Source organism: Paramormyrops kingsleyae, chromosome 4, assembly GCF_048594095.1.
Source record: "Paramormyrops kingsleyae isolate MSU_618 chromosome 4, PKINGS_0.4, whole genome shotgun sequence".
NCBI lineage: Eukaryota > Metazoa > Chordata > Actinopteri > Osteoglossiformes > Mormyridae > Paramormyrops > Paramormyrops kingsleyae.
The window spans coordinates 38,651,287-38,678,802 of NC_132800.1; the positions used below are offsets into that span (position 1 = coordinate 38,651,287).

The 27,516-nt window shown below is 45.4% G+C and overlaps 1 protein-coding gene across 4 annotated transcripts; it reads left to right on the forward strand.

Moving 5' to 3' along the window:
• The first annotated feature begins 85 nt into the window (after positions 1-85).
• On the forward strand, positions 86-27,167 carry LOC111837188 (SWI/SNF-related matrix-associated actin-dependent regulator of chromatin subfamily D member 3). Of its 4 annotated transcripts, none has more exons than XM_023799041.2 (14): positions 86-198; positions 2,019-2,248; positions 10,022-10,209; positions 14,428-14,470; positions 15,707-15,829; positions 16,064-16,186; positions 16,909-17,004; positions 19,432-19,533; positions 21,372-21,533; positions 21,681-21,778; positions 22,256-22,391; positions 22,627-22,749; positions 22,920-23,021; positions 23,143-27,167. In XM_023799041.2, exons 2-14 carry the CDS (start codon positions 2,237-2,239, stop codon positions 23,194-23,196), a joined length of 1,362 nt encoding a protein of 453 aa, XP_023654809.1. In that variant the 5' UTR covers positions 86-198; positions 2,019-2,236; the 3' UTR covers positions 23,197-27,167. The 4 variants fall into 4 exon arrangements, with proteins under 4 accessions (XP_023654809.1, XP_023654808.1, XP_023654807.1 ...); XM_023799040.2 differs by lacking the exon at positions 86-198 and adding an exon at positions 1,852-1,921; XM_023799039.2 differs by lacking the exons at positions 86-198; positions 2,019-2,248 and adding an exon at positions 5,671-6,142.
• Positions 27,168-27,516: the final 349 nt, after the last annotated feature.

Consider the following 27,516-nt stretch of genomic DNA (forward strand, 5'->3'; position numbering starts at 1 on the left):
TCCGCCCTCGCCCATATTTGGCCATAAATGGTCAATGCAAAACACTATATTAATATTGATGCATACATATAAAGCCATAAATGGTCAATGCAAACACATCATGAATATTGACGTATACAAATTAGGTCTGATAAACGTTTACTTATTATGGCAATCGACTGAAAGTGCAAGAAAATCCAGGTGCTTGTGGGTGAGGTGGTAAGTAGAAAAACCATTTCTTTGGTGGTTATAGCAGTGGGGAGACAAGCAAAAAAAAATGCAGCGAGTGGCAACACGTTGCAGATCCTGTTAGTGCTGTGAGCACAGCAAACAAGACAGCACGTGGCATTAAAAAATCCTTGTGCAGCTTTATGCACCTGCGTGACCGTAGTATTTATATATTTCCAGCAATCAGAGTGAATGCTTCACACTTTGTCCAAATGATCGTTATTATCCAGTCATGGCCACCACTCTAATGTATTCACATGTCAACACCTGCGAAGTAGACAGCGCTGATGAATATTACAAGTGTAGCTTGGTTTAAGATTTGAACCGTTTTTTTCTATGGTAAAGTAGATGTGTATGTGACGTGTGCTATGAGGTGAAATTAAATGTACGAGTTATGACGCACAAGCATAAGGCATCATTATACGTGTAATGATGCCACTCATTTTTTCCCAACAATCTGGCTTCATTTCACCATCTCCGCCAGGGGTATCATTTATAACCGCTGCGTACGCACAAAACGGCACATGAAAGAGGCGTCCGCAGCTTCCCAGGCAAACGTTGCGATAAATAGAAACAAATTTGACGACAGAATATGCGGATCTGTACGAAAACTCTGAGTCATGCGTACGAACATTTTTGAGGAAATGGAGATGGTGAACTGAAGCTGGATTATATGAAAAATGTGAGTTTCATCATTACATATAAAATGCGTGTTACTCTTATGTTTAAAGCTATTCAGCCATATATTTAGCGCACTGATGTGTACTATAGAAGCTTGGTTTTAAAGAGAAATGTTTTCGGCTACTTTCATCACTATTTTCCAAACATGCAAAATATTTTTGGCTCATAATAATTTGGTAAGTTCAATGTCTTTTCTTGACACTATTAATATTGTGGAGTTAATCCTTGTATATTTTGTACAAGTCATGAAATTACAGCAGGTAAAATTAAGCAGAAATGCCTAGAGTTTAGGAAGCTAATAACGACCAATGATGATCGCTTCATGACATTGCATATGTATAGTTTGAGTATGTTTTTATGTAATTTTATGTAAGATTTTGTACTGATATTGTGTTGCTGCTACCTTGGCCAGGTCTCCTTTGCAAAAGAGATCTGTGATCTCAATGGGACAAACCTGGTTAAATAAAGGTTAAAATTAAATAAACAAATATTATCATGGCATTAAATTTTCTTATAAAAACTGTTACCACACTGAAAACTATAGGCAGCAGTTTCTGGCAGCATAAAACTAGGTGCAAAAAAAACTGCTTCCACACTAAAAACTATAGGCAGCAGTTTCTGGCGGGATAAAACAATGTGTGAAAAACTACAACAACACTGAAAACAATAGGTGGCAGAATGAAACTATGTGTAAAAAAACTCCCCCCTTTTAGGGAAGTTATTTTGATAGCATAAATCGTAGTGCATCCTAGTAGATATAAGTGTTTTATATTTTATTTTTTAGGTAGCAAATTCTGGTAAGGCAGAAAAAAATTGCAGAACTAACAAAACGATTTAGTCACCCTCTATTGTTTGAATTGGCTGTGTGGTTCAGTCTACGAGCTTTTTGCGTCTCCCATGCTTATTTAGCATTAAAATCACATTTCCTGTTATGCGGTGGGAAAGCGACACACAAACGTAGCCAGGAACTACAAAAGTTCTCGGTCGAGACAACCCAGGAGCTCGGAACCAGGAACTACGTTCCTGATCTTCGGTGGGTCTGCGCCTTAAAACCGAGGGGTTAAAATTACATAACAAAGGAAAACCGACCTATTATTGATAATAAAATGTTTTTTTTTTGTCATCTTCAGTGGTAATTTGCTGACGCTCCCTTCCAGCGCTTCGGCACCGCTCCCCTTTCCATCGATGGACGCGCCTGCGCGGCTGCCTCCGCCGCACTGAACGCCGAAGACCCCCGACCCCCCGTCCACAGTCCCCGTGTACCCTCCCCTCTCAGCTGGGGAGCCGGGGCGCCGGACCGGACACTCGCCGCTTGACGTTTGCCGACGCGGCGCAGCGCATCGCCGAGATGGAGAAGAAGGTAAGAGTTCAGCATGGAATCTAGTAGTGCCCCCCCGGCCGTGTCTGCATTGTGAGTTGCATTGTATCCCACCCTGAAGCCCCCGCCGCGCAGCCCTGCCCACTTTGGCCCGGTCGGGAGCTTGGCCAGCTCGCCACCTACTGAGACATGATGCGCTCCGATAACGTGGCGCGATCTTAATCAACCCGCGCTGCGCTGCTGAGCCGCGGCTGCTCCTGCTTTTATCCGGCTTTGTGGGGCTGCTGCTGAATGCAAGACCCTGTGCATACAGGGAGGATGGGACCTCTTATTCGATCAGGCGGCTCATTATGGTCTGCGGCACCAAGATGCCTTTGCCGATATACCTGTGTGACCCTTTCCGAGGGACAACAATTAGTGCGAGCATAAACAGATCACCCCGATGGCCTCAGGCTGGGCTGTGGCGCCAGGCTGGTTTCGTTCTCATAACTAACTGGGTTTTGTGGGTCAAGTTTCGACATCACCAAAACTCCTTTTCTGGTGCTTTTTTTTGCCTAAGGCAAAAAAAGTAAACAGCTTATTCCCATATAGTGAGAAACACAGACCATGATGAGGATGAGGGAAACAGCCACTGGTAGCTGTGACCAGTTGTCTTCCACTCGTACTTCTGGTTTGGAGGGAAAACAGCCTCGTCCTTTCCATATAAATTTGGAGAAAGAATTATGCTCACATAGACAGACTCTGATAATTTATATACAGCCCCACATGTACAAGATGCCCTGAAAAAGGCCTAAACACTGTCACACCCCTGTCCCTTAAAAATCTGTGGTGGTCAGGTGGGAATTTTTTCTTAAATTTGATTCACAGCTTCCTCTGCTTCAGATCTGCATTACCCCTCCCCCCCCCCCCAATTACACTTACACCCAATTTATGATTTTAATCGATTTATTTTCCTAAAAAAGTAAAACAAAAAAAGATATTACTCAATATTCATAGGCACCACAACCCTCAAAATTTGTTTTTAACCAATCAGGCATGTAGCCACTTAGCAAGATACAAGTTTGCAAGCAAGCCCAAAACAAAACACTACAAACAAATCTGCTGGCTTTGTGCATTTTTGCAATGCAGTGTTTTAGCCAGTGTGCCACTGACTCGTGGAGCTTTAAAAGCACATTATGTGGGCTCCCTGACTTTTATGGGGAAACAAAATTCAAAAACTACAAATAAACAAAAACTACAAATATTCCTTCTGAATTTAACTGAAATAAAATAAAAGCGTATGTTGAATACTTTCCTTTGCCAGTTCTTAATTTTTTTGCCAAAGTAATGATTTGTTTATTTTTCATTACCATTAATGATACCTGGAACATATTTAGCCTATTTTGAGGACTTTAGTCATATTCATATAGGATTCTCTACGGAACTGAAGCATTAAATAGATCTACAACTCTCTGTTTCTCTAGAAATAAAATTACTAAACCTTAAGCTGAAACCAAAATACATAGAAACTAAATTGAAATGTATCTTTAAAATAACTAATAAACCCACACTGAAAACTAAAAGTAAACTGGATTTCAAATGAAAACTGGAAATGATACAAAAATAAAAACTAAATTGAAAAATCAAAACTATAATAACACTCATCAGAGTTTGCATCTAACAGCAAGAGGAAGCCTTTTGAAGCTTCTTGTAGCAAAACATGCTGTTTCTGTCCATAGAAAAATGCCTAAAATGGACCAGCTAAAAAGCAGCAAACCATGCTGACGTCTGTCTGTCTGTCTGTCCATCCGTCTGTCCACTTACTGGGCAGGTGACTGATGACCAAGCCAAAGGACCATGAAGCATTATTCTACCTGAGGGCTTGAGTGGCCAGCAGGGGGAGTGCTAATCCACCAGCTGTGCTGAACCCCCCCCCCCCCCCCCCCCACCCCAGTCATTATCATTTGATGCCACTGGCTTTGGAGACTGAGCAATGGGGGTTCTCTCAGGGGGATTCAAACACCCCACAGTCATTGTCAAAATCTCTTTTTGGCCCTGCCATATTGGGTTTCCATGGTTACATGAATCAAAGCACGTTTTCTTTTTACCTTTTGTATGGCCATAGAATGGAGCTGTATTACTGTGTATAAATTATATGGAGGCTGTCTGTTGTGTTTGAATTTAGCAGTTAGGATGCCAGTTCTGTGAGTTTAATCCTTTGAGTATAACCTATACTAAATAAGACAGGTCAGTATCTTCAGTGAATCCTGTTAATTTAGGATGCAGCAGATGTAAATGTTGAGTAGTTGACTGTGTGAGTGTTTTACTTTGCTATTTAAAAAGTTGACTATGAATCTGTGGCTATTGAGATTTAAGATTATTTTGTTGAGACACTGACTTTCAGGGAAACACAGTGACACTATTTCAGGTTTTTATTGAGTGACCTCTGGTGGCCACTCAGCGAAGTTCAGGTTCACCCCCCTGATTGTAAAGGTAACAGCATTAGGATGATTGTCTAAAGGCAGGCCGGTACTGCCTGTGGCAGCACGCTCACCATGGAGTGGAATAGAAGGGGCAACTGAGGGAAGACACTTTTCTATCTGCATTTGCTTAGAAATGTAATCACTGCCTTTGCAACCTAATGTTAGTAACTAATATTAGTATAAGAGTGGTTCAGGATAGATTCCACTGCATGTTGTACCTGTTTAACTATGCATGTGACAATTAAAGAATCTTGACGCTATACACTGTAAATGTACAGATACCGTGCGGGTTGTAATTCCCCCGATGTCCACCAGGGGATAGCCTTCAATCATATTACTTCACTGGGAGCATCTAGCTAAACCCCACATTCAAAGGTGCAGAGAAGTGTCTGGTCACTTTCGCTCACTTTTCATGATGGGACACAGTAGATGAATAATGTGGGGAATTTTTGTGATGTTTAACTTGGCTGTGGGGTGGATGCAATATGCTTATTTTAGTGTGTCAGAGTTACGGCCGTGCCGCCTGTGCTTTACAGGCGGAGAATGACCAGCCTGAGTGAAATGCTGCCTCTTTTCCCATTTATAGTCAGTAACTGAATATAATTATTCAGTCATTCCATGAAAAGGTCCAACTGAGGACATGTCCTTAATGCTGATAAAAAAATATGCATTTGTAACATGTAACATGTGAGTCTAAAAGTCACATCCATAATGCTGGAATCGTGCTACTGCAAATTCTTTAGATTTTTATTGCTTCTTTGCGGCGAAAAGTGCTTTATTTACTGTAAACTGACATATTTCTAAATCATATTTATTTATAGGTATTGGATTTTTTTGCCATTTTTCTGTGGCAATGAAAGACTGCTGCTCACCGCTCTTAATGGTCCCCTCTGTAAAATGCGTCGTGGCTCCTTTAAGCGGCTCTGCTCCTTTTTCAGAATGAGCGCACTGCGTTGGGGCAGCTCACAGTCCCAGTGTAGCCTGGGGAACAGCACTCCAAAGAGCAAACTTCTCCAGCCCCGACCCATAAGTAGCGGAGAGCATCAGCCAGTCAGACCAGCCGCCCTCATCAGCCAATGGAATGCGAGAGCTGCACTGGGGGCCATGAGGGTGGGCTGGCCACAGCCCCCCTGCCGGAACCCTGTCCTCCACTGGGCTTGTGAAAGGCGGCACAACTAGAAAAGTGTGCGAGTCGGAGAGAGGACTTGGCGGGGCGGCGCTTTAAAAAGGAGAGAGGGAGGGGCAGCGGACGGGGGTGAGGGACACGGCGGCACGGTGACGGCAGGCGCGGCGAAAGGCAGGTGGGAGAGGAGCGTGGGGGGCGGCCCTGGGAAAGGCAGAGGGAGAAAAGGGAGCACAAAAGAAGGGGAGCAACGGGGGGAGGGGGGGCTGCTCAATGGCTGCGGAGGACACAGCCGGCGGAGCGCGCAGTGCCACCAAGAGCAAACTGTTTGAGTTCCTGGTGCACGGGCTGGTGAGTCGGGGGTGGTGGGGGCTGAGCGTGTGACCGAGAGTGTGACCGTCACTTTGTGTGTGTGTGTGACCATCACAGTGTGTGTGTGTATGTGCATGTGTGTGACCATCATAGTGCATGTGTATGACCGTCACAGTGTGTGTGTGTGTGGGACCGTCACAGTGTGTATGTCACCGTCACAGTGTGTGTGTGTGTGAGGGTGTGTGCGACTGTCACTGTGTGTGTGTGCCATGGTCACAGTGTGAGTGTGTGTGTGACCGTCACTGTGTGTGTGTATCACCATCTCAGTGTGTGTGTGACCGTCACTGTGTGTGTGTATCACCGTCTCAGTGTGTGTGTGAGTGTGTGTGTGACCGTCACTGTTTGTGTGTGACCATCACAGTGTGTTTGTGAGTGTGTGTGACCGTCACAGTGTGTGTGAGACCATTACAGTGTGTATGTGAGTGTATGTGTGTGTGACCCTCACAGTGTGTGTGTGATTGTGTGTGTGTGACAGTCACAGTGTTTGTGTGTGTGTGTGTGTGAGAGAGAGAGAGAGACCATGAGAGTGTGTGTTTGTGACCACGAAAGAGTGTGTTTGTGACCGTGAAAGAATGAGTGTGGTGTATGTGTGTGAGTGACCGTGAGAAAGTGTGTGTGTGTGACCGTGTGTGTGACCACGTGTGACAGTGAGAATATGTATGTGTGTGTTTGACTATGACAGCATGTGTGTGTATGTGTGACTGAATGTGACAGTTTGTGTGTCTGTTTGACCATGAGACCGTGAATGTGACCATGTGTATCTGACTGTGTGTATCTCTGTCTCTCTCTCTATCTCTTTCTCTGTCTGTCTGTCCGTCTCTCTGTCTGCCTGTCTCTTTCTCTTTGTCTGTCTTTCTGTATGTCTCTTTCTGTGTCTTTCTGTCTGTCCATGTCTCTCCTGATGATTAGCCTCATGTGAAGGTTGTTTCCATCCTGCTGAATGCTGTGATTTGTCACTTTCTTTGCTCATTCGTTTAAGGGGGGGTGATGGGGGGGCAAGGTGAAGCAGGAGAGGCAGGAATGTCAGGAGCATCCTGGACATCACACAAGCTGAGAATGGGGAAGCGATTGGCCGACTCCAGAACATTTTGCGGGGGGGGGGGGGTATAGTGCCGAAGGGATGCAGCTCTCTGTGTCTGCAGGGTGGCAGGGGGGCAAGGGGGCAGTCCGGAGGCTGCTGTGTGCCTCACTGAGCAGGCGGGAATGGTTACAACATGACCCCCGGCATCTCTAGTCATCCTCATTGATGGGACGGCTAAGTAGGGCATACCCCCCCCCGCTTCACCCAAGGTCTTAATGAGGAGATGGGGGTCTGTTGGGGGCACAGGCAGCTCAGCTGGAACACGGACTTGTGACATGCAGGCCAACAGCAAGTTCAGGTGTCCTGATAGTGTCTTTGGTTTAGCACATGTGTTCGGAGCCTTGAGGTACCATCAGCCTGTGCCATCATCCTCAGCGGAACTCTGGGCTCACCCTGGGGATGCTTTGCCAGTGTTACCATGGAGCTGACAAAGTCTCTCTGATCAGACTCTGTAATCTGGCCAGCGGCCGACCTGATCTCTCTGATTGGACTCTGTAATCTGGCCAGCGGCGGACCTGGTCTCTCTGATCAGATTGTAATCTGGCCAGCGGCCGACCTGATCTCTCTGATTGGACTCTGTAATCTGCCCAGCGGCCGACCTGGTCTCTCTGATTGGACTCTCAGGTCTGACCAGCAGCCGCCTCGTTTTCTCTCTGATTGGGCTCTATAATCTGACCAGTGGCAGTCCGGTTGGTCTGCACCGTTAGTCAGTGGCTGTGCCACCGTGCTGCGTTCTGTGCATGTGGATGTCCTCTTTGTCAGGAGGTGAATTCTGCAGAAGCTGAAAGTAGCCATTGGACTGTGAGCAGATGCTCAGTCGGTGTGCCATTGGTTTGTGAGCGGATCATCAGTTGATCTATAAACGGACAGTAAGATGCTCGGTGGGCATGCTGTTGGCCTGTGATTGGATGGTAGGTTGGCGTGCCGTTGGCGGTGAGCAGAAAGTTGGTCCACATGCTGTCTGTCTGTGAGCAGATGGTTGGTCGGCGTGCTGTCTGTCTGTCTGTGAGTGGACAGTTGGTCGGTGTGCCCTTAGTCTACAAGCAGACAGTCGGTCTGCACTGTTAGTCAGTGGTGCTACCACCGTGCTGCGTTGTGTGCATGTTGACGACCTCTTTGCCTCCCGGCTGCCCCGGGCACCGCTCTTTCCCGTGCCAGGTCTCCGCCTAGCCCTGCCGGGGTGACAGCAGTCAGCGAGGACCCCTCCTACTTTTGGCACACGATGTGACGGGTAGCGACTCGCGTGCCTGGCGGGGATGGGGACGTTGCCGTGGAGACGGGGATCAAGGACGGTCTCTTCGAGCCGATGCCCTCTAAAGCGAGTCACCCTCCTGAGTTCAGAAGACGTCTGTTTCCAGAGAGTTCCTCACTGTTAGAGCGTTTCCAAGCTTCGCACAGTGCGTTTATCATTTCATTGCGGCCATCTGAACGGTCCTAGAAGCCTCAGCTCGTGGTTTTATTAACCTGCCAACCCAGACATTTCGCTTGCATGAGATCTTTGGCTGAACAGATCTGGCTTGACCAAGTGCCCCTCTATAGAATGTTCTGGAGCCCTGAATGACAGATCAGGTACCTTCATGTGGATGGTGGGGAGCCCAGGTATTTTTGAAAGGATCAGGCAAAGGCAGAGAAGGACTGAGCAGGAGACCTAATATCCACACAATTTCTTTCAGTTCTGTGAGCGAGATAAACTCTGCTGCTCCTTTGTGCATCTCTGTGTGTTTTAGATACATTTGCAATTAATTGTCATACTTAGATTCACCCTTTCTGCATAGCTCACTCTACCGTGTCTGAATCGCTGCCAGAGAGCATGAGCTCACTTTGAAATTCACTCCCATTTTCTCTGTCCATTCCTATCTATAAAAGAAAAAAAAAACGGGTTATTTGCGTTTTAACGCATTCAGTGGAAAACTCGCTACTGTAATAAATATGCACCAAAAGGGGCGGAACCATCTCTGAACTGTATGGCTGTGTCCTTTATCGCCACTGCCTTTGGTGTTTTACCCATAATTCTCTCCTTGGCTCTCCATTTATCCACTGCTTTTTTGGCTCTGCTGTCCCTCTAGGTTATGTCTGCAGTGTGTAAGACCCAGACTGTTGCTGTTTCCTTATCAGAAGCATCGCTGGTTTTAAAGCGGAACCATAATATTAATATGTAATACATACATGTATCTCTTCATCATCTTGGTCCCATGAGATCATCTGCGCCATGTGCGGCCAGTTTACATTTTCTTACTAAGGTGTTGCTTGACTTATTTGTGGCTTTTAATAGAGGCAGGTTACTGGGTACCTTAATATGGGATGTGCTGTGCCCAATTAAAATTGGATTTGCTCCTTATTTTGGAAAACCACTGAACAGTCGCTATGCGCATGCACAGTCCGTACCCAGGACACAAACCACTGAGCCCCAGCTAGTCCTCTGGCTGAAAAATGGAAGCCCAAATAGGACAGTCATGAGCAAACTTGGAGAGCAGAACCCATGTGTAGAATCTTTGTTAGTGTACAGATCCAGTTTGGAATGTTTGCTGTTGTCTTACCTACACTGGGTTTTATGGGATGTTTGCGGTTGTCTAACCTGCTCTGGGTTTTATGGGATGTTTCCTGTTGTCTTACCTGTTCTGGTTTTATGGAGTTTGCTGTTGTCTTACCTGCACTGGGTTTTATGGGATGTTTGCTGTTCTCTAACCTGCTCTGGGTTTAGTACTTAAATAACCATGGCAGGAATGAACCCCCTGTGTTTGAGACACCCCTGACTCTCCCCCTCTTCTCCTCTGCAGCGTCCTGGAATGCCCTCTGGCACGAGAATGCCGCATCAGGGTGCTCCCATGGGCCCGCCTGGTCCCCCTTATGGGGGGAACCCCTCGATACGGCCTGGCCTCCCCACCCCGCCAATGGAAGCCAATCGCAAACGGCCCTCCATGGTCCCGCAGGTCCAACCACAGGCTGTTCAGAACCGCACCAGAAAGTGAGTCTGTCTGTCTGCTTGGCTTGTAGATTTGACCTCAACCTCTGCATTTAGATAGCAAGTACTTAGGACTGTTTGCATGTCTGTCTGTCTGCCTGTCCGTGTGTCATTTTCTCTCTTTATCTATTTCGCTATCTGTCTCTGTGTCTCTGTCTCTGTCTCTGTCTCTGTGTCTCTCTGTCTCTGCCTGTCTCTGTGTCTATGTCTCTGTGTGTTTCTGTCTCTGTCTCTGTGTCTCTCTGTCTCTGCCTGTCTGTGTCTCTGTCTCTGCCTGTCTCTGTGTCTCTGTCTCTGTGTCTCTGTCTCTGTGTCTCTCTGTCTCTGTGTCTCTCTGTCTCTGTGTCTCTCTGTGTCTCTCTGTCTCTGCTTGTCGCTCTGTCTCTGTGTCTCTGTCTCTGTGTCTCTCTGTGTCTCTCTGTGTCTCTGTCTCTGTGTCTCTCTGTCTCTGTGTCTGTGTCTCTGTGTCTCTGTCTCTGCCTGTCTCACTGTCTGCATGGTCACCTGTCAAAGATTTTGTTTGGCCTGAACAGCTGTGTTCCTGGACTGCACACGTTTCTCTGTTCTTTCTGGCATCTTCCTTTAAGCTGCTAACATCTCCACTCAGTGACCATGGTGTTTTTTGGAGGTTGGGACTCCCCAGAAGCTTCCTGCTTGCTGACAGATCACTAGAGTGTTGGTCAGCGCCCTTGATCACTGGCAGAGGGATATAATCCTGGAGGGAAATCAAGGGCTCGCCAAGGTGCAGCCATGGCGAGACAAAGGCTGGCCTGCAGCACGTTTGTGGAGAACGTGTGAGGGCTGACATTTAGTACATGGCCAGTGAGCTGCCCACATTCCTTCCTTCTTCCCGCAATCCCCTGTTTGTTTGTTTGCTTTGGCCAGCCTGTTTCCCACGTCAAGCAGGCCAAGCTGCCAAGCTGCCATGTGACTGTCACATGTTTACAGTGCTTACCGGCTGGTTTTGTCACCTGAAGGGCTGACAACGACCAGTCAGCCGGGTTTTTAGAAGTGTGGGTGCCACACGGCCCCCAATGTCTGTCAGTGCCAGAGAGTGCCTGTTTGGGTACCCCTGTTCTTAAAGACTTCCCTGTGTCTCCCTTCTATTCATTTATCTTTTGTTCATCTGTGTTTCCACCTATGGGCTTTTCATAAGTCCACAAATCACTGTCCGATTACGTTCCGATGTATTTGCAAAGCGTCCTCTGTCTGTTGACGCCCAAGTTGACGCTCAAGTGTACTCTCGGTGTGTTGTCTGTCTGGTGACGTACCGGTGTACTCTCAGAGTGTCCTCTGCTTCTGTGATGCACCGGTGTACTCTCAGAGTGTCCTCTGCTTCTGTGATGCACCGGTGTACTCTTAGAGTGTCCTCTGCTTCTGTGATGCACCGGTGTACTCTCAGAGTGTCCTCTGCTTCTGTGATGCACCGGTGTACTCTCAGAGTGTCCTCTGCTTCTGTGATGCACCGGTGTACTCTCAGAGTGTCCTCTGCTTCTGTGATGCACCGGTGTACTCTCAGAGTGTCCTCTGCTTCTGTGATGCACCGGTGTATTCTCAGATCATCTTGTGTCTAGTGGTGTACTGGTGTAAACTCAGAGCATCCTCTGCCTGGTGACGTACTAGTGTACTCTCAGAGCATCCTCTGTCTGGTAATGTGCCAGTAAATTCTCAGAGCATCCTCTGTCTGGTAATGTGCCAGTAAATTCTCAGAGCATCGTCTGTCTGGTGAGGTACCATGGTACACTCAGAGCATTCTCTGCCAGAGGGTCCTCTGTCTGGTGACCTACCAGTGTACTCTTAGAGTGTTGTCTGTCTGATGCCGTACCGGTGTATTCTCAGAGTATCCTATGTCTGGTGATGTACCAGTGTACTCTCAGAGCATTGTCTGTCTAGTGATGTACCGGTGTGAAATCAGTGTGTCCTCTGTCTGGTGACATACCAGTGTACTCTCAGAGCGTCCTCTGTCTGGTGATGCACCAATGTACTCTGAGTGTCCTCTGTCTGGTAATGTACTGGTATACTCTCAGAGCGTCCTCTGTCTGTTGATGTACTCTACGAGCATTCCTTGTCCACTTCTTGTCCTTATCTTCTATTTGACTGACTGACTAATACCAACAGTCAGATAGAGCACTTCTTAGTCAGGCAGCGGTCTGCACCCTGAACAAACCCACCAGCACCCTCAGTCACTACACCCATGACCTCTTCTACCTCTTCTGTGTTACATTCCCCTCTACATGGAGCTGATTTAGATCCCGCTAATCCGTTGGAAGCCAGTGGGGTTTTCTGGAGCCAATGAGATCATAATAAGGCATTTCCCATATTTGGCTCAGAGCTGTCTGGAATGATAAGTAGACTGTGTTAGGTTGAAATGAATACGCCATAAATGATGCATAATCATAATAATATATAACATGAACAAACTTATGATTATACTATATCATACATTATTCAGGAAGAGATAATGTTTGTCGTATTTTAGAAAAAATAGATTAAAAGGTGCCAGAATTACTAGAAAATACAAAGAGATACATTTTCAGGGACCCAAGGTGACAACAGAGTCACTCCACACATGTCAGTGTGCTCTGGTGCATGCAGATGCCGCACGGCGTGGTGGGAAACCTGAGAAAGGTTTCTGGTTCATTAGAAAAATGAATGAGGGGCCATCTTCCAGTGCCAAGCGCTCGAGCAGGTGCCCTTTAAAGCTGGCATTTGTGACATTGATTAAAGGCCCCTTTCAAAATTGAAGATATATTTCCCATCATAGAAGGACATCTGCTTGATCATACGTCAGCAAGATTGTGGGAATTTGTTATCTATCACACTGTTACTCAGCTAGTAGCTTCACCGAGGATGCAGGTGACCTTTCTCTGTCACTTGGAAGTCCCTCAGATGTGCAAAGGATTATTTCCCTGAAGGCAGCAGCCATGAAATGGAGAATATTGTTTAATAAAGCTGTGGAACGTTCAGAGCCCCCGCTTAGAACTTCGTAGACTGAGGACCATGTTGTCTTTGCTTTGGCTTCATAAGCTATTTTATAAGGTTATAAAATTGTCTTCCCTTGGCCAGTAGCAGGAGTTCCAGGCCACCTTTGGGCTACATGTTGTCTTGGGCTCACACTGAAGGTCTTCTTGGAGGCTGTCAGTCATGCCTACCCTTAACTCTGAAGGTTCTATTGTGGATGTTTAGAAAAAACTTTTGCCCCCCGAGGACCACCCTCCTTCTCCAGAGGAAAATTCTTAGCCTCTCTTAGCATGGAGTATCCCTGCAGAAACCACAGCCCATGCTGGAAATGGAGGCCATGGGAGAGGTTAGCAGCAAGCAGCGGGAGGGGCGGCCACTTCCTGTCCCACTGGCGTGGCCGGAGGCAGCTGTAGACCCGGGATGAAGAGGCCTCCCCATGCCCACGACCTCTGGAGGACAGTGTTTGCAGTGACCATATCCTAACATTACGTACCTCATTAGCAGCTCAAGCAGTTGCTTGCACATCTAGTATGGAAATACGTGGGAAGCCTAAAATCGCTCACCAGTCAGCTGTGATACTGGCTCTGTGGTCCAACAGCAGCTCCTTGTCCTCCGTGATATATGTTGGCTGGTCTGGCTGTCCGTTCCCATTCAGCACATCGACTTCAAGATGTGCGCTTCTGCCTCACATGGAGGGGGGAGGCGGGTCTCCCGCGCCGAATACCGTCGTTCAGGGGGCCGGATCGATGTGCGTGACGCACTGTTAGATTGGGTACATTTAAAGAGGGCAAAGAGGGGCTCAGCTTGGGGGGGGGGGTGGGGATCTGGAAACGGGATCAACCAAAACCTGGCAGTTAAGGGGGCTTGAGCGGATCAAATGTGAAACGTTGGAAAACTGAATAAAAGGTGGCAGGGGCGCACACACGCACACACACGCGCACAACACACACACACACGCAGCATCACGCATGACTGCAGACACCAGCCCAGAAATCCATCCAAATTGAGGAGGCTCCATGCAGAAGTGAGAATAAATTGGCCGGCTGAGGTCCCTCCCGTTGGCGGAGCAGCGTGAGTCCCAGCCGCTGCCCGTCCCTCCGCGCTCAGATCCACGCCCTCGCTGGAGACCCGCAAACAGCTGGGAACAATATCTGGACGCGTCCCAGTAATTTAGCAGATGGCCTGTGCACTCTGCTATCTGTCACCATAGTAACGTGCTCTTTTTTATTTATTTCCTTCTGTCCTTCTCCCCCTCCATAGTGCCAAGAGAAGGAAAATGGCAGACAAGATCCTGCCTCAGAGGGTAAGCCGCTCCTCTTGCTGCGCCGTATTGTTTGCTTGTGTGCGTCCGTCCGGGTGCCGGCTCGGTGGCCGGATGCATCGCGGGGTCGCGTCTCCTTCCGGCCGGGGTTCTGAGCGGGGTGCCAGGGCCGCGAAGACCAGGTGGACGCACGCGGTGGGTTAGCGTTCCGTTTCGGGCTGAGCATGGCAGTCAGAAAGGGCTGCCGGATGGGGGGATGAGGGATGGGTGGGGCAGGTGTCTTGGGCACTCGGTGGCTGGGGGGCTTCTAAACTGGAGAAGGCTGTTCTTCCCAGGTCCGGGTTGAGGGGGAGGGGGGCTGCTCTGGATGCAGGGTGTTCTTTTGGGGCTCAGTGGTGTCTCATTCGAATGCGCCCGTGGTGAGAGGCACCGTGGGGTGACGTGCAGACCTCTTGTTGTCCTTATGATTGCAAACTCGCCCCCCCCCCCCCCCCCAGCGTGTTGTAATTTTATTCAGGAGGCAGAAGCTGAGCTACATCAGACTGTTTAGTTTTTGCCTGCCTGTCGCCATCGCCGACTCCCCGCATCATCGCCTCCCTGTGACTGGATACCATGTTTGCTGCCATCTCACCCTGGGCCCACAGATATCCAGGGGCACAAAGAGGATTTCAGGGGAAGGGAACGAGGGGTAGACAGAGAGCAGACCAGCGGGGGCAGCTCTGATTACAGAGCTGTATCTGATGTGCCTCTGGAGGGCATCATCAGTAGCCATACCATCCCTGCACGCCGTGCCTTGGGTATGTCGTTAATTGTATCTCCAGTAGGATGTCGCTGTTTTGGTGGTGTGAGGAAGCTCTTCTGATTGAAACTAGGTTTGCTGTTCCTCATAGCGATTTCAGTCAGAGAGAAACTCAGTGGTACTTTTGAGAAACTACTGCATATGTACACCCTCATGGTCTGGGCAGCGGAAGACTTTGTTGTTGCATTCAGCTCCAAAGTGCTATGATTCAGGGTGATGTAATGTGCTGAAATTCCGTTCTCACGAGAGAGAGGGATTTTTGGAATGCTGGAAACTTCCTGGTAACTGTAGGATTACCATAATATGTGAAACCTCCGGCTGGATGATGTCATCCGTGTCTGAATCCCACGTTCTCTCAGATTTATCTCCTTTTGCTTTTAGATGAGTTGCTCAGACAAAATGTCAGGTAGAGAAGACTGTTTTTCTGAAGAGTGGTATGTATTATCTACTTCTTCTATACTTCATTTCTTGAACTTCAGATTCGTGAGCTGGTCCCAGAATCCCAGGCCTACATGGATCTTCTGGCTTTTGAACGCAAATTGGACCAAACCATTATGAGAAAGCGAGTGGACATTCAGGAAGCTTTAAAGAGACCAATGAAGGTAACGCTGATCATGGTCTGTCATGCTAACCTCTGGTGTCATCCCTAGCTTTGATAAACCATTAAGTTACCGAACATTCTGTGCTGTGCTGACATCACAGTTTATTTTCTGTATGACATGAGTAAATACATGTGTCCCACTCACTGGGTCACAGTCAAAGGCCTGATCACAATGGTCTGAGTAGCAGTACAGGACCTTCACAGGCTCATGGTGATGCTGGCCTTGCTTTCACAGCAAAAGCGCAAGCTGAGGCTGTACATCTCCAACACCTACAACCCGGCCAAGCCGGACGCCGAGGACTCGGATGGTGGCATCGCCTCTTGGGAGCTGCGGGTCGAGGGCAAACTTCTGGATGATGTGAGTCCACTGTGTCCCATTTATCAGGCCGGTGAAATGAGTGTACACTGGGACTCGCGACAAGGGAACACTGACTCATCCAGGCATTTGTGACACATGTGACAATACTGTAGCTGTGTTTCAAATGCAGTCAGCCTTTCCATAAGCCTGTGTTTGTCATGACACACACAAAATGACCCCTAACACAAAACCCTAACCCTTACATTAGGAGTAAGGCAGTCCCAGTCTTTTTAATCATGCTTTAATATAGGACCACATGTGACACAGGTCTGAGGCAAAGACATTCATTGGTAAGGACCAGGGGCCGCCTTCAGCAGATCTGCATGACCCTCAGGGTCTTCATGGGTAGAGCTCAGGTCTACAGTCAAAGAGATTCATTCGCATTGATTGTTTACACCAGAATAAGAATTAATTAGAATTTGGTGATCAGTGGTCATTGTTGACACACCACAGCACACAGTGCACAACAACGAAACGTGTCCTTGGCATTTATCCATATGTGACATCGTGACATAGCATGGGGCAGCTAATTCAGCGCCCGGTGGAGCAGTGCTTGGGGGTGGTACCTTGCTCAGGGTACCTCAGTGGTGCCTTGCTGGTCAACTGCAAGTGCGCTTCCCTAACCATTAAGACACCACTGCCCATAAGGACGACTCTGATGCCGTCTGTCCTGCCATTGTGGTTGTGAATGCTCAGTCCTGAACCTCTGTTCTCTCTACCAGCCCAGCAAGCAGAAGCGGAAGTTCTCCTCCTTCTTCAAAAGCCTGGTAATTGAACTTGACAAAGACCTTTATGGTCCTGACAACCACCTGGTGGAGGTGAGTACTTGGTCACATTTGTCTAAAAAGGAATCTTCATAACCGCTATTGCCTTTGTGACCTACAAAGCATATTCTGAACAAGTCTGATCTTAGTTCTTAGAGATATGTCGAGAGATGAATCCAGCTTCATCGTCCACAGTTAATTAGTTGCCATTCCTGAAGTCACAACCTTTGTTTAGTCGTAGTTCCACCTTTTCAGTCCTTTCTTCTATGTGTCCTTAGATCTTCATTTTCTACTGTAAGTGTGGTATAATCAGAATATTGTTGATATTTCTTCCACCAAACTTGAGTCCACAGTCATCTTCCAGCTCAGCTTTTCTTATTATATGCTGTGTATGCAAGTTCAATAGGTGTGGTAGTACTATGGCAATGCAATGATAATACTGTGCAGTCTTATCTAACTGCTTTACAACTGCGGAACCGGACAGTTACTCGATATTTCCAAGCTTTAGAGACTCTTCATAAGGTCAGTGAGATGCTCTGCTACACATATTTTCCTGAGAAAATTCCATAGTTTGACAGGGTCAACTTTGTTGTCAAAGGCTGTGTTGTGATTAACATTGACTTCTTTCCAGTATTTCCGTGTTTTATTTGATTATCCAGCATCTGTCAGCAGTGACGTCTCTTGTTCCTTGGTGTACATTAGGGTGGTCCTTAACTATGAGTCAAATTTTAAAATGGCTGTTTTTCATGCACTCACCCTTTTATCTTGTGATGTGTTGTAGGATTGTATTCCTGGCTTTTTTTCATAGTTTTACTGATGTTTAGAGGCTGCTCAACATGATCAAAATCTGTAAATGTAAATTATCAAAATATACTAAATTTCAGACTGAAAATGGCTACAGCAACAAAGAATATTTACTTGTTTACCTGTAAAAAACAGTTTTTTAGAAATAATTAAGAACAAAACAATGTGAATTTGTAATCAGCCATCAATAAATTGACACTACAGTCGAATAGTCAAGCTTTTTAAGGCTTAGATGAGTTATCCACTGTCTGTAATACTTGTTAATCTCTTGGGTCATTCATATGATTGTTAGCAAAAATGTGTTAAACATCATATTTTTCTTGTGGTTCGGCATCAAGCATGCTCTCTATCATATTTCTTAACGTTTGGTCAATTTAACTAAAAAATTAAATCAAGAATCATGAAATTTGATCAAATGAAACACTGTGTAAAAATTTTAAAATATGCTAAACTTAAATTTGTGACGAAAGTTAAGAACAACAAAAGGCATTATTTTAAAAAGTTCTTATTGCATGATTGCTACCTGGATTTTTTTAATAACGGTATTTTTCATGGCCTGTTTTTAATTTAAATAAACCAAACATTAAGAAATACAAAAAAGAAAATGACCACAGAAAAATAACAATCAAATGAATGAAATGAGAGATTAACAAGTATTACTGATGTTGGATGACTCAACTAGGCTTTAGCTACTAGAGCTGCTTCAGCAACCTTGTCAAAAATCATCAAAAAAATCATCAGAAAATGTTTGCTTATATAAGATAACAAAAGAACTTGCATTTTCAAATTTTCATTTTTAAGGGCACCCAATTGTACATTCAACAGTCCTTTTTTAAATAGGACTTTGTGGAATCTATCTAGAATGATCTTTACTGTAATCTGAAGAGAATTTGTGAGACGGATTATACACTTTCTTTGGTACTTTTGGTACTTTTCTTTGGTAGATCTCCTCCAATCTGTAGGCCGTTTTGTTGTTTTTCCATACTTGGTATAATTCTTCTTCAGCTGCTTCTGAGGAGCTGTGTCGGTGTGGTTTGTTCCAGTCGTCATTAATCCAATGCAGCCTCAGTTTTTCCTTAGGAGCTCTGGCTGTGTGCTGTCAGATGCTCTCACAGCAGGCGATCTGACCACTTTGCCACCTTGTTAAAAGGATGCAGACACAAGCTGGTTTAGGTCCTAGACACTGTGCCAGGTCCTCATGGGTGCAATCAGCTGGTTCCCCCTCATCTGTTCACCACCGCATTTGAACACTCTCTGCTACTTGCATTTTCACCTATCAGCTGCCAGGGTGATGTCACAGTGACCCAATGATAGGGGACTTTGCCTTTATTTATGCCAAATGTCCCAAAGTTTTTCACCACCTTCTGATGTCTGTGTGTCCGATTAAACTGAGCAGGTTGCCAGCAGGAGAGGTTCTTGCAGTAACTATAGCAGGTGCTGTTAAAGGAACTGCTGGTGTCTTTGCAAGTGATCCTCCCTAATGAAGCTTTTAACCTCTCCCTTGATACAAGAGATGAATAGCATCAACCTGCTGTAACAGATTTACACGAAGGCTTAACACCAAAAACGCCTTTTTCATCGCTGATTTGAGCCTCCTCCCTTGAGATCCAAAACACCCCTCTGGTGTTGTGACCAGTGATATGGATCCTGACGTGTAGGTCTGTGTTATTTACGCAGTGGCACCGCACCCCAACCACACAGGAGACGGACGGCTTCCAGGTCAAACGGCCGGGCGATGTGAGCGTGCGTTGTACTCTGCTGTTGATGCTTGACTACCAGGTGAGGGTGCAAGAGGGCCTTGGGATTTTAATTTTAAATTTTTATGACTTTGAGTATAGGTAAAAGGGGTCACCTTCACTTATTCTCACTAGAGAATGTCCTGCAGCCTTGGATATCTGCATAACACCATGCAGTTTATATACAATCCAAGACAAAGAGGCCTTGCCCACCATTTGCCCAGTGATCTTGCCCATAATTAGTTGCTGCCTTGCACATGGTTCAGTTCCTACTTATTTCAAACATGCGGTTTACCCATTACTAAAAAAACAAAACCTGGACCCTACAATACAACACAATTATACACCAATCTCCAACCTGCCATTCCTATCCAAATTTATGGAAAAGGTTGTGTTTTTCCAGTTGTCTTCCTGCCTCAGCCAGCATAGCATCATGGAGAGGTATCAGTCAGGCTTTAGGTCTTTACATACTGTAGCACTGAGTCTGCACTACTTAAAGTATCAAATGACCTCTTACTGTCTGTTGCCTCTGGTTCCTCTGCTGACTTGATTCTGTTGAATCCTACCTTTGACTTTTGACACAGTCAACCATGATATTCCCCGCAGACCGACTCTGTAATAGCGATTCAGGGTACTGCCCTAGGCTAGCTCATTTCCTGTCTTAAAAATTTACAGTTAAGATTGGCTATAAGTCTTCTTTGGCAGCTCCAGTTAGCTGTGGTGTTCCTCAAGGATCTATTCTAGGCCCTGTCCTGTTTTCTTTGTATATGCTCCCCTTAGGCTCTGTCTTTCAAAAACATACTAATTCATATCACTTCTATGCAAATGATATGCATCTTTATCTTCCACTGAAACCTGACAACTGCTCCTCCTTCATGGCTCTATTTAATTCCCTTGAAGTGTTTTCAGCTCAGAACTATTGCTAAATTCAAGCCTCTTCTTTCATTGGAGGATTTGGGGAGAGTCAGTCATGCCTTAATCTCCTCCCACTTGGACTATTGCAATTCTCTCTATATAGGCATTTCTCAATCTTCCCTGTCCCACCTCCAGCTTGTGCAATATGCTGCAAGCATATTGTTTTCAAAGCCCTACATGGTCTGGCACATTCATTCCTTTCTAATCTCATTCATTTTCATACACTCTTCAGTTGCTTGTATCCTCTAACCAAATGCTTTTGTCAATCCTAAGGACCAATCTAAAAAGCCCAAAATTGTGGAATAGCTTGCCACTCCAGTGTTGCCAGTCTCCCTGCATTACCACTTTTAAATTACGGCTTAAAACTCCTTTTGCTCCTTAGCATTTGGGTCTGTTTGATGTTTTAGTTTTTAATGTTTTAATAGTTTTAGTAGTTTTCTATTTCAACGTTGTTGATCTGTCTTCATTACTATCAAAATTTTTTATTAAATTAAAATGTGCCGTTATGCATTATTACTTTTAAATCATGTCAATTTATTTTGTCAAATAGTTAATGTTATGCTTCAGTATGTCTTTTTAGTTTTAATTCTCTTTTTTTGTGCAACACTTTGGTTTAACAATTGTTATTTTAAAATAAATAAACTGATTTCAGTCAGTGGCTATTGAAGGCTCCTGAAGAACTTCGTACTCAATAAAAGGTTAGAAGATGGACAGATTGACAGATGGTCTTGGGGTCAGGCCTTATAGGATCAATGTCTGTAGCATTACCCTTATGGGCTACCAATCATTCTGGAGGTTTATTTGGCTAATGTGACTAGTCATTCCCGTCTTTCACTCTATCCCAGTTGGTTTAATTTTATTTATTTATTTATTTTTTAAGATTTGTTTGGTGGTATTTAATTTAGATATTGCTAGTAGAGGGTACAAATATCACGGAAACCCTAAACGCTGCTGTGTCCCTCTCAGCCCCCGCAGTTCAAGCTGGACCCGCGTCTGGCTCGCTTGCTGGGAATCCACACCCAAACCCGCTCAGCTATCATCCAGGCCCTCTGGCAGTATGTCAAGACCAACAGGCTCCAGGACATGCACGACAAGGAGTACATCAACTGTGACAAATACTTCCAGCAGGTAGGGTACCCCTTCATCACTCTCACCATCACAGTGGATACAACACAACAAAAGCTGTAGGCGGTGGGGCATCAGATTATCAGTTCAGTTTCAGTTTCAGTTTCAGTTTGATTCAGTTACCCCAACTCACTATGACACCTGCTGCAGATCTTCGACTGCCTGCGTCTCAAGTTCTCGGAGATCCCCCAACGTCTTACCAACCTGCTTCTGCCCCCTGACCCCATTGTCATCAACCACGTCATCAGGTAAGCAGGTCCTGCATGTGACTGAGGTTCACAGCTGAATATGGATATGCAGAGCACAGTTACCACACTGGATTGTATATTGGAGCAGACAAATCAACTTTTTTTGAAGTAAGCGATGATCATGTCCCAGTTGGCACTGCTGTAATGCTCTTCATTAGCATGGCCTAATTACCCAGCAATTTTAGGAAAAAAGAAAAACTCTTAATTAATATTGTTTAATCATGGATTGAGGGGCAAATGCTTTATGTATTTAGCACTATGCAGTTTGAAAGCAGTGAAGTTTCCCCTGAGGAAGAGAGGCAGGAGCTTTTGTTCCAGAGAGTTTGAGTAACCTTGGTATAATAGACTTTTATGCATGAATGACATCATAGTCGGAATAAACCATGCCAGGAGTCATTGCCTTTAAGGCTGGACATATATTAGTGTTGTAGTGTTATGTTAAGGTGGCACACAGAGTTCTTACCCTGTACCTGACAGTGTGGACCCCAATGACCAAAAGAAGACTGCCTGCTATGACATTGATGTTGAGGTGGAAGATCCTTTGAAGAGCCAGATGAGCAGTTTCCTGCTCTCTACGGCTAACCAGCAGGAGATTGCATCCTTGGACAACAAGGTTACACAGATTTTTTTCTCCATGTCTTTAGAATGTGTCTGGTTCGTCCTTGACCTCAAACGGACCAAGATAATGTATCAGTGAAGTCGGGCTAATCCAGCCTGCTTCGACTAGTCCATAAATGGCTTTGTTTAATGTATTATGACCTTAATCTTGGTGGTGTTTATAGACAGTTCTATGATGTCTACTGAACATGACTGTCTGTTTACCTGGCTCTGTCTTTTTCTTTGCCTAGATCCATGATACTATTGAATCCATAAACCAGCTGAAGATCCAGAGGGACTTCATGCTTAGCTTCTCCAAGGACCCAAGAAGTTATATTCAAGACTGGCTCAAATCCCAGAGCCGGGACTTGAAGGTGTGTTCAGTGTTTGACTATATGTAAACCACAGAGCCATAGTTTCCAACGAGAAAGTTTGCTGCTACAGTATGTTGGGTCTTCTGTACAGTGATTCAGGAATCACTGCAGATCTGCTGTCACATGTTCAGGGCAGTTCTTTACTGTAGTACTGTACTGTATTGCTGTAGGCAATGACTGACATAGTGGGGAGCCCAGAGGAAGAGAGGAGAGCTGAATTCTACTACCAGCCCTGGTCACAAGAGGCCGTTAGCCGTTACTTCTACTGCAAGGTGAGAATCACATGGAACCTAATTAACAGTCAGTGAGATGAGATTAGCTGCCCAGTATGGAGTACAGTTTGTCATCAGGGTTCATCCTGAATTTTCAGTATCCTCTCACTTTCCTCCACAGATCCAACAGCGAAGGCAGGAGTTGGAGCAGACCTTGGCTGGCCGCAACACCTAAACCTGTTACTCATGTCCCCGTCCCACATACTGTTTCTGTTAGACACCAGTGCAGCCTCCACCTCTGTTCATTTGTTGGTCTCCATGTTCTTCCATTGCCTTGACCCCTGGTAGGCAGAATACAGCCACACATTTGGCCTATTTTGGCCCTTTTTTGTCCTAGATTAAGTCAGAAGATGTCATAATCACTGTTAGATATTCCTGCTGTTTCTCTTATACGCCAGATCCCCACCATAGGCCAGCACCATCCTGTTCCACCTTTTACACATCGAGCCAGCATTTTTTACAATCTCTTGATGTCTGGCTAATGCATATCTGATCTTTTTTTAACAACCACCAACTGGCTCTACAGCCTGGACATAAACTCTCCCTGGATCTGATCCACTTGTGGGTGCTGAGATCCATAACCCCCCCACCCCCCAATGAATGCTACTAGGTTCCCAGCTTGGATTGTGAAGGCAAGTGACTTTAGTGACCTCCAGTCAGTGGGCTGCCACCTTCTCAATACAGCCACACTGTCAATACTGAGCCATTCGCACCTGTTTTGCAACCCTGGACTCTCAATGCAATTATTGTTTTAGCCATCATCCAAAAATAAAACACCACTCACTGAACTGTATTTATTGACAGTCTTGTAATAGTTATAGAAAAATATTCATAGCTTGTTTAGTGGAGCCACCATGCTGTCTGTCCAGGGCTCAAATTCAGGATGATGAGAAGACCTCTTCCCAAGGAGCAGGATTAAATATCCCATGCAGTCACATGCAGGATGTCAAGAAGGTTTTGTCGAGCTTTTTGCTAGCTGCACACAATGTACTTCATTCATCACCTTCAGCGTTGACTGTGAGACTGTGAGCTCTTTTAAGAGTAGGTGCTTCTTCAGTGAAGAATTGCCGTTTTATTGAAGAAAGTTTCTACACAACCGCCTGCAGACACACTCAGCTCCTTATGTAGCTTGTCTCCGTTTCTTAGCAGATGAAACCCAGGAAGTGGCTCACGATTGAAGTGCAGACCCTGAAATTAACCTGTTTCAAGCTACATTTTGCCAAAGACATTTCGGCAGCTCATTGATTTGGTTGCAACACACGTGTCCATGATTGTTTATTGATAGTTTGATTTCATGTATGTTCAACAGGTTATTAATTTGATTGAATTGTTAGATGCCCAGTCATTTGTCATTGTATGTTTGTTAGGTCATTCCTTTAGTGTGTCATTTATGTTTGGTAGGTTATTTGTTTAGTGTGTCACTGAATGTTTGTTTAGTCATTTGTTTGGTGTGTCATTGTGTGTTTGGTTGGTCATTTATTTCATTACTGTCAGAGAAGATGACATCTAGGTACCCAAAGTAGATATGGACACTGTGTGTATGACATATATTTGTGTATTTATGTATTTCTAAAATATTTAACAGACTATTGTTGTTTATTTCATCTGTTATACAAAAGGAAGGATGAAAAAATGTTCAAAATGTCTTTTACCACTCAGTTGTCATATTGTTTTTTATTACCGTTGCTAGTATGTTTATTACATATGAATGTATGAAGTAATGTGTTATTCAGACAAAGACCTAGAAGGGTAGCAAATAATATGTTTCACATATGAACCTGCGATTCTGTACTGAGCAGTTCATCCAATCTGCTAATTGGTTGGATGAGTTGGTAATACAAACTACAACCTTCTTGGTTTACCCTACAAGTAGAGTTGAAAGCAATCACCAGCTAAATAGGACTCACCAGCAAATGTGATCTAACCACAGATATTTGGAGTATTTGCATTTCCAAGGGTACTTGGTGAAACAGGGAGTTGTTAGATGTGTTTGCATGAGGTTCTGGTTTGGCACTAGACTTTGCAGTCCAAATATGTCATGATATTGATTGATTTTCTGCTGGCATTGCAGTTCAACATGGCATCTAAAGTTCATTGGCTAACTTATTTCCTCTGGTCCAGAATGTCTGGCAGATCCTTGGACAAATTAGGCTTTGTTTTGAGCATGACTGTACTGGTATCAGTCAGAGAAAAATACCAGAATGTAAAAATGCAGAACCAGCAAGAAAGACTGGAAAGTGTATCTGCACGTTAGTGCTCCATTACCAGGGCCCTGCATGCAGCAGCTTCTTAATATCAGTGTTTTTTTCCAGTGCTTTATAAATGTGTAACCGATGGATCTGTCTGCAACCTTGGTAAGGATGAACGGATGGATGGATGGAAGGGTTATATATTTCAGTAAGGTGTGAAGTTGTTGGATGCCCAAAAAGGGCTTTTGTCAACCTGAATACAGATCTTCAAGTAGATGTTCCTCATGCACTGTAGCCAGTTCATCACTTGTGATCCATCTTGAGATAGGGCACATCACTTTTGTAGACCTGTCTGATCCTGACTGTAACATTCAGCTATCCTTGTGCAGTCTGCGTGTGGCGTCACATGAATATTAAAACATTCCAGTTCATGTGTGTGGCTCTGAGCCTCACTCGCAGGGATGAACAGATTCTTACACAGTTTCATTCAAATTACTCAGGTTTGTTCCAAAAAGGAGAAAGTATGGAAATGGGATGAAAGAAAAAAGAATGTGATGATGATTTTCAGAGTTTCTCCCAATGGCTTTTGGTGAGCTGCTGGCACTTAAACCCATTTTACTTTCATTTAGTGAACTAATGGGTGGTGCCTTGACTGTAGCCAGTATGTGATCTGTTGTTGCTGTCAATCATAACCTTGTACTCTATGTAGAAATGTATTGTTTACATGTATATTGGGGGGGGGGGGGGCTAGTCCTCAGAAATGGAAAAAAAAACCCACTTCTACTAATGTTTGTTTTTATAAGAATCTATGCATGTCGCATGGACGCCATTTTATATTTTTAAAAGGACAAGAACGTTTTTAGCATGACTATGAGATGCGAAGATCAGCAAGCCTGACTGAGCCTGAGCCACATGGCAGCTGTGGATTTCCAACTTGGAATCCAGTGGTCTTTTTAAGGACTAGCAGACCTCTACAACTGGCTAAGACGAACATGTTCCTTCCCAGATGATGAAGCCTTTTATATCATCAGGGACTCAGTGACTTGTGCATGTTCAAGATGTCTGGTGGAGCTACTATCCTAACATCTCCTGGGACTAGACCATAGATTTAACTGTTCTGTATCAGGCTTACCACTCAAGGTTGATTAGACCACCTGTGGTCTGAAGGCCAGGTAATGACGTCCTACTGAAGCTTGAGTTGCATAGTACAGAGATGTGCTCTTCTTCTTGCAGTTTTCTTGTAGTGTACAGCTGAAAGCATGTAAGACGCTGTGTCTGAAAGGTCTTCAGTAATAAAGCTGGGACGGACATTTTGAGGCAGCTTGGATGTAAATAAATGCAGTGTTTGCCAAAGGCAGCAGGTTCAAGCTGAATCAGAAATATTACAGAAATGGTAGAAGCCAGCAAAACCAGCCATTTGGTTGCTTCACAGGCTAAGCTAGCTTAGCTCCTTTAAGATAGAGGCTAACATACAACCAAAAAAAAGAACACTGGCCTTGTTTGTGACATGCTGACCTGATGTTTGCCTGATGTTGCCAATCCCCCGTGTCCACTGTGGTCCCTGTTTGAAGGACGCCCGAGAAATATGGTAACAATGGGACTCCCATGTGTTGTTACCAGCTGCATCAGGACATAGAGCACAAGTCCTTGAACTACATAAAACTCATTTGGCTTAACTAGGTCTAGCAGGTTTGTGCAGCCAACTGCAAAAACACAGTGGGATACTTATTTTTTTTTGAGGAGTCATCCGTCACAATCCAGGGGATTTGGGGCAGTGTAACAAAATGGGGATAGTACCCTTCTGTATCCTGGACCCAGATGCCTGACCACCGCTTCCCAAGAACCATTCGTCCTACTTGTGACAAACTGGACATATGCAACGTTTCTTCTGTTTGTACTGTTGTTCTTGAGCCTGATGTTCCATTTTGTGCTGTGAATTAAATCTCCTTTAAACAAATATGTGAAATGCGTAAACTCACACAGACACAGCTGGTTTTTTCCAGCAGAAATGGTGTGTGAAGAGACTAGATTGAGGCACCCTTGGGGGTGAAGTTCTAAGGACGCCACGGTGGCTGGTGCTGGGACCTTACATCCCCCACCAAGCTACTGTAGGTTTATCCCATAGTCCAGACACATGGGACAGGAGGAGCTGTGACTGAGCTGCCCTTGGAGCTCCATGCTGGAGCTGCACCGTGGAGCTGGCGGCCTGCCCACCGTTTGCCCTGCGCTCAGCGAGAGAAGCTCAAGCTCTGGATCACAGTGACCCCGATCGGATAGGGAAGACGTACCAAGAGGACACTGCTCCT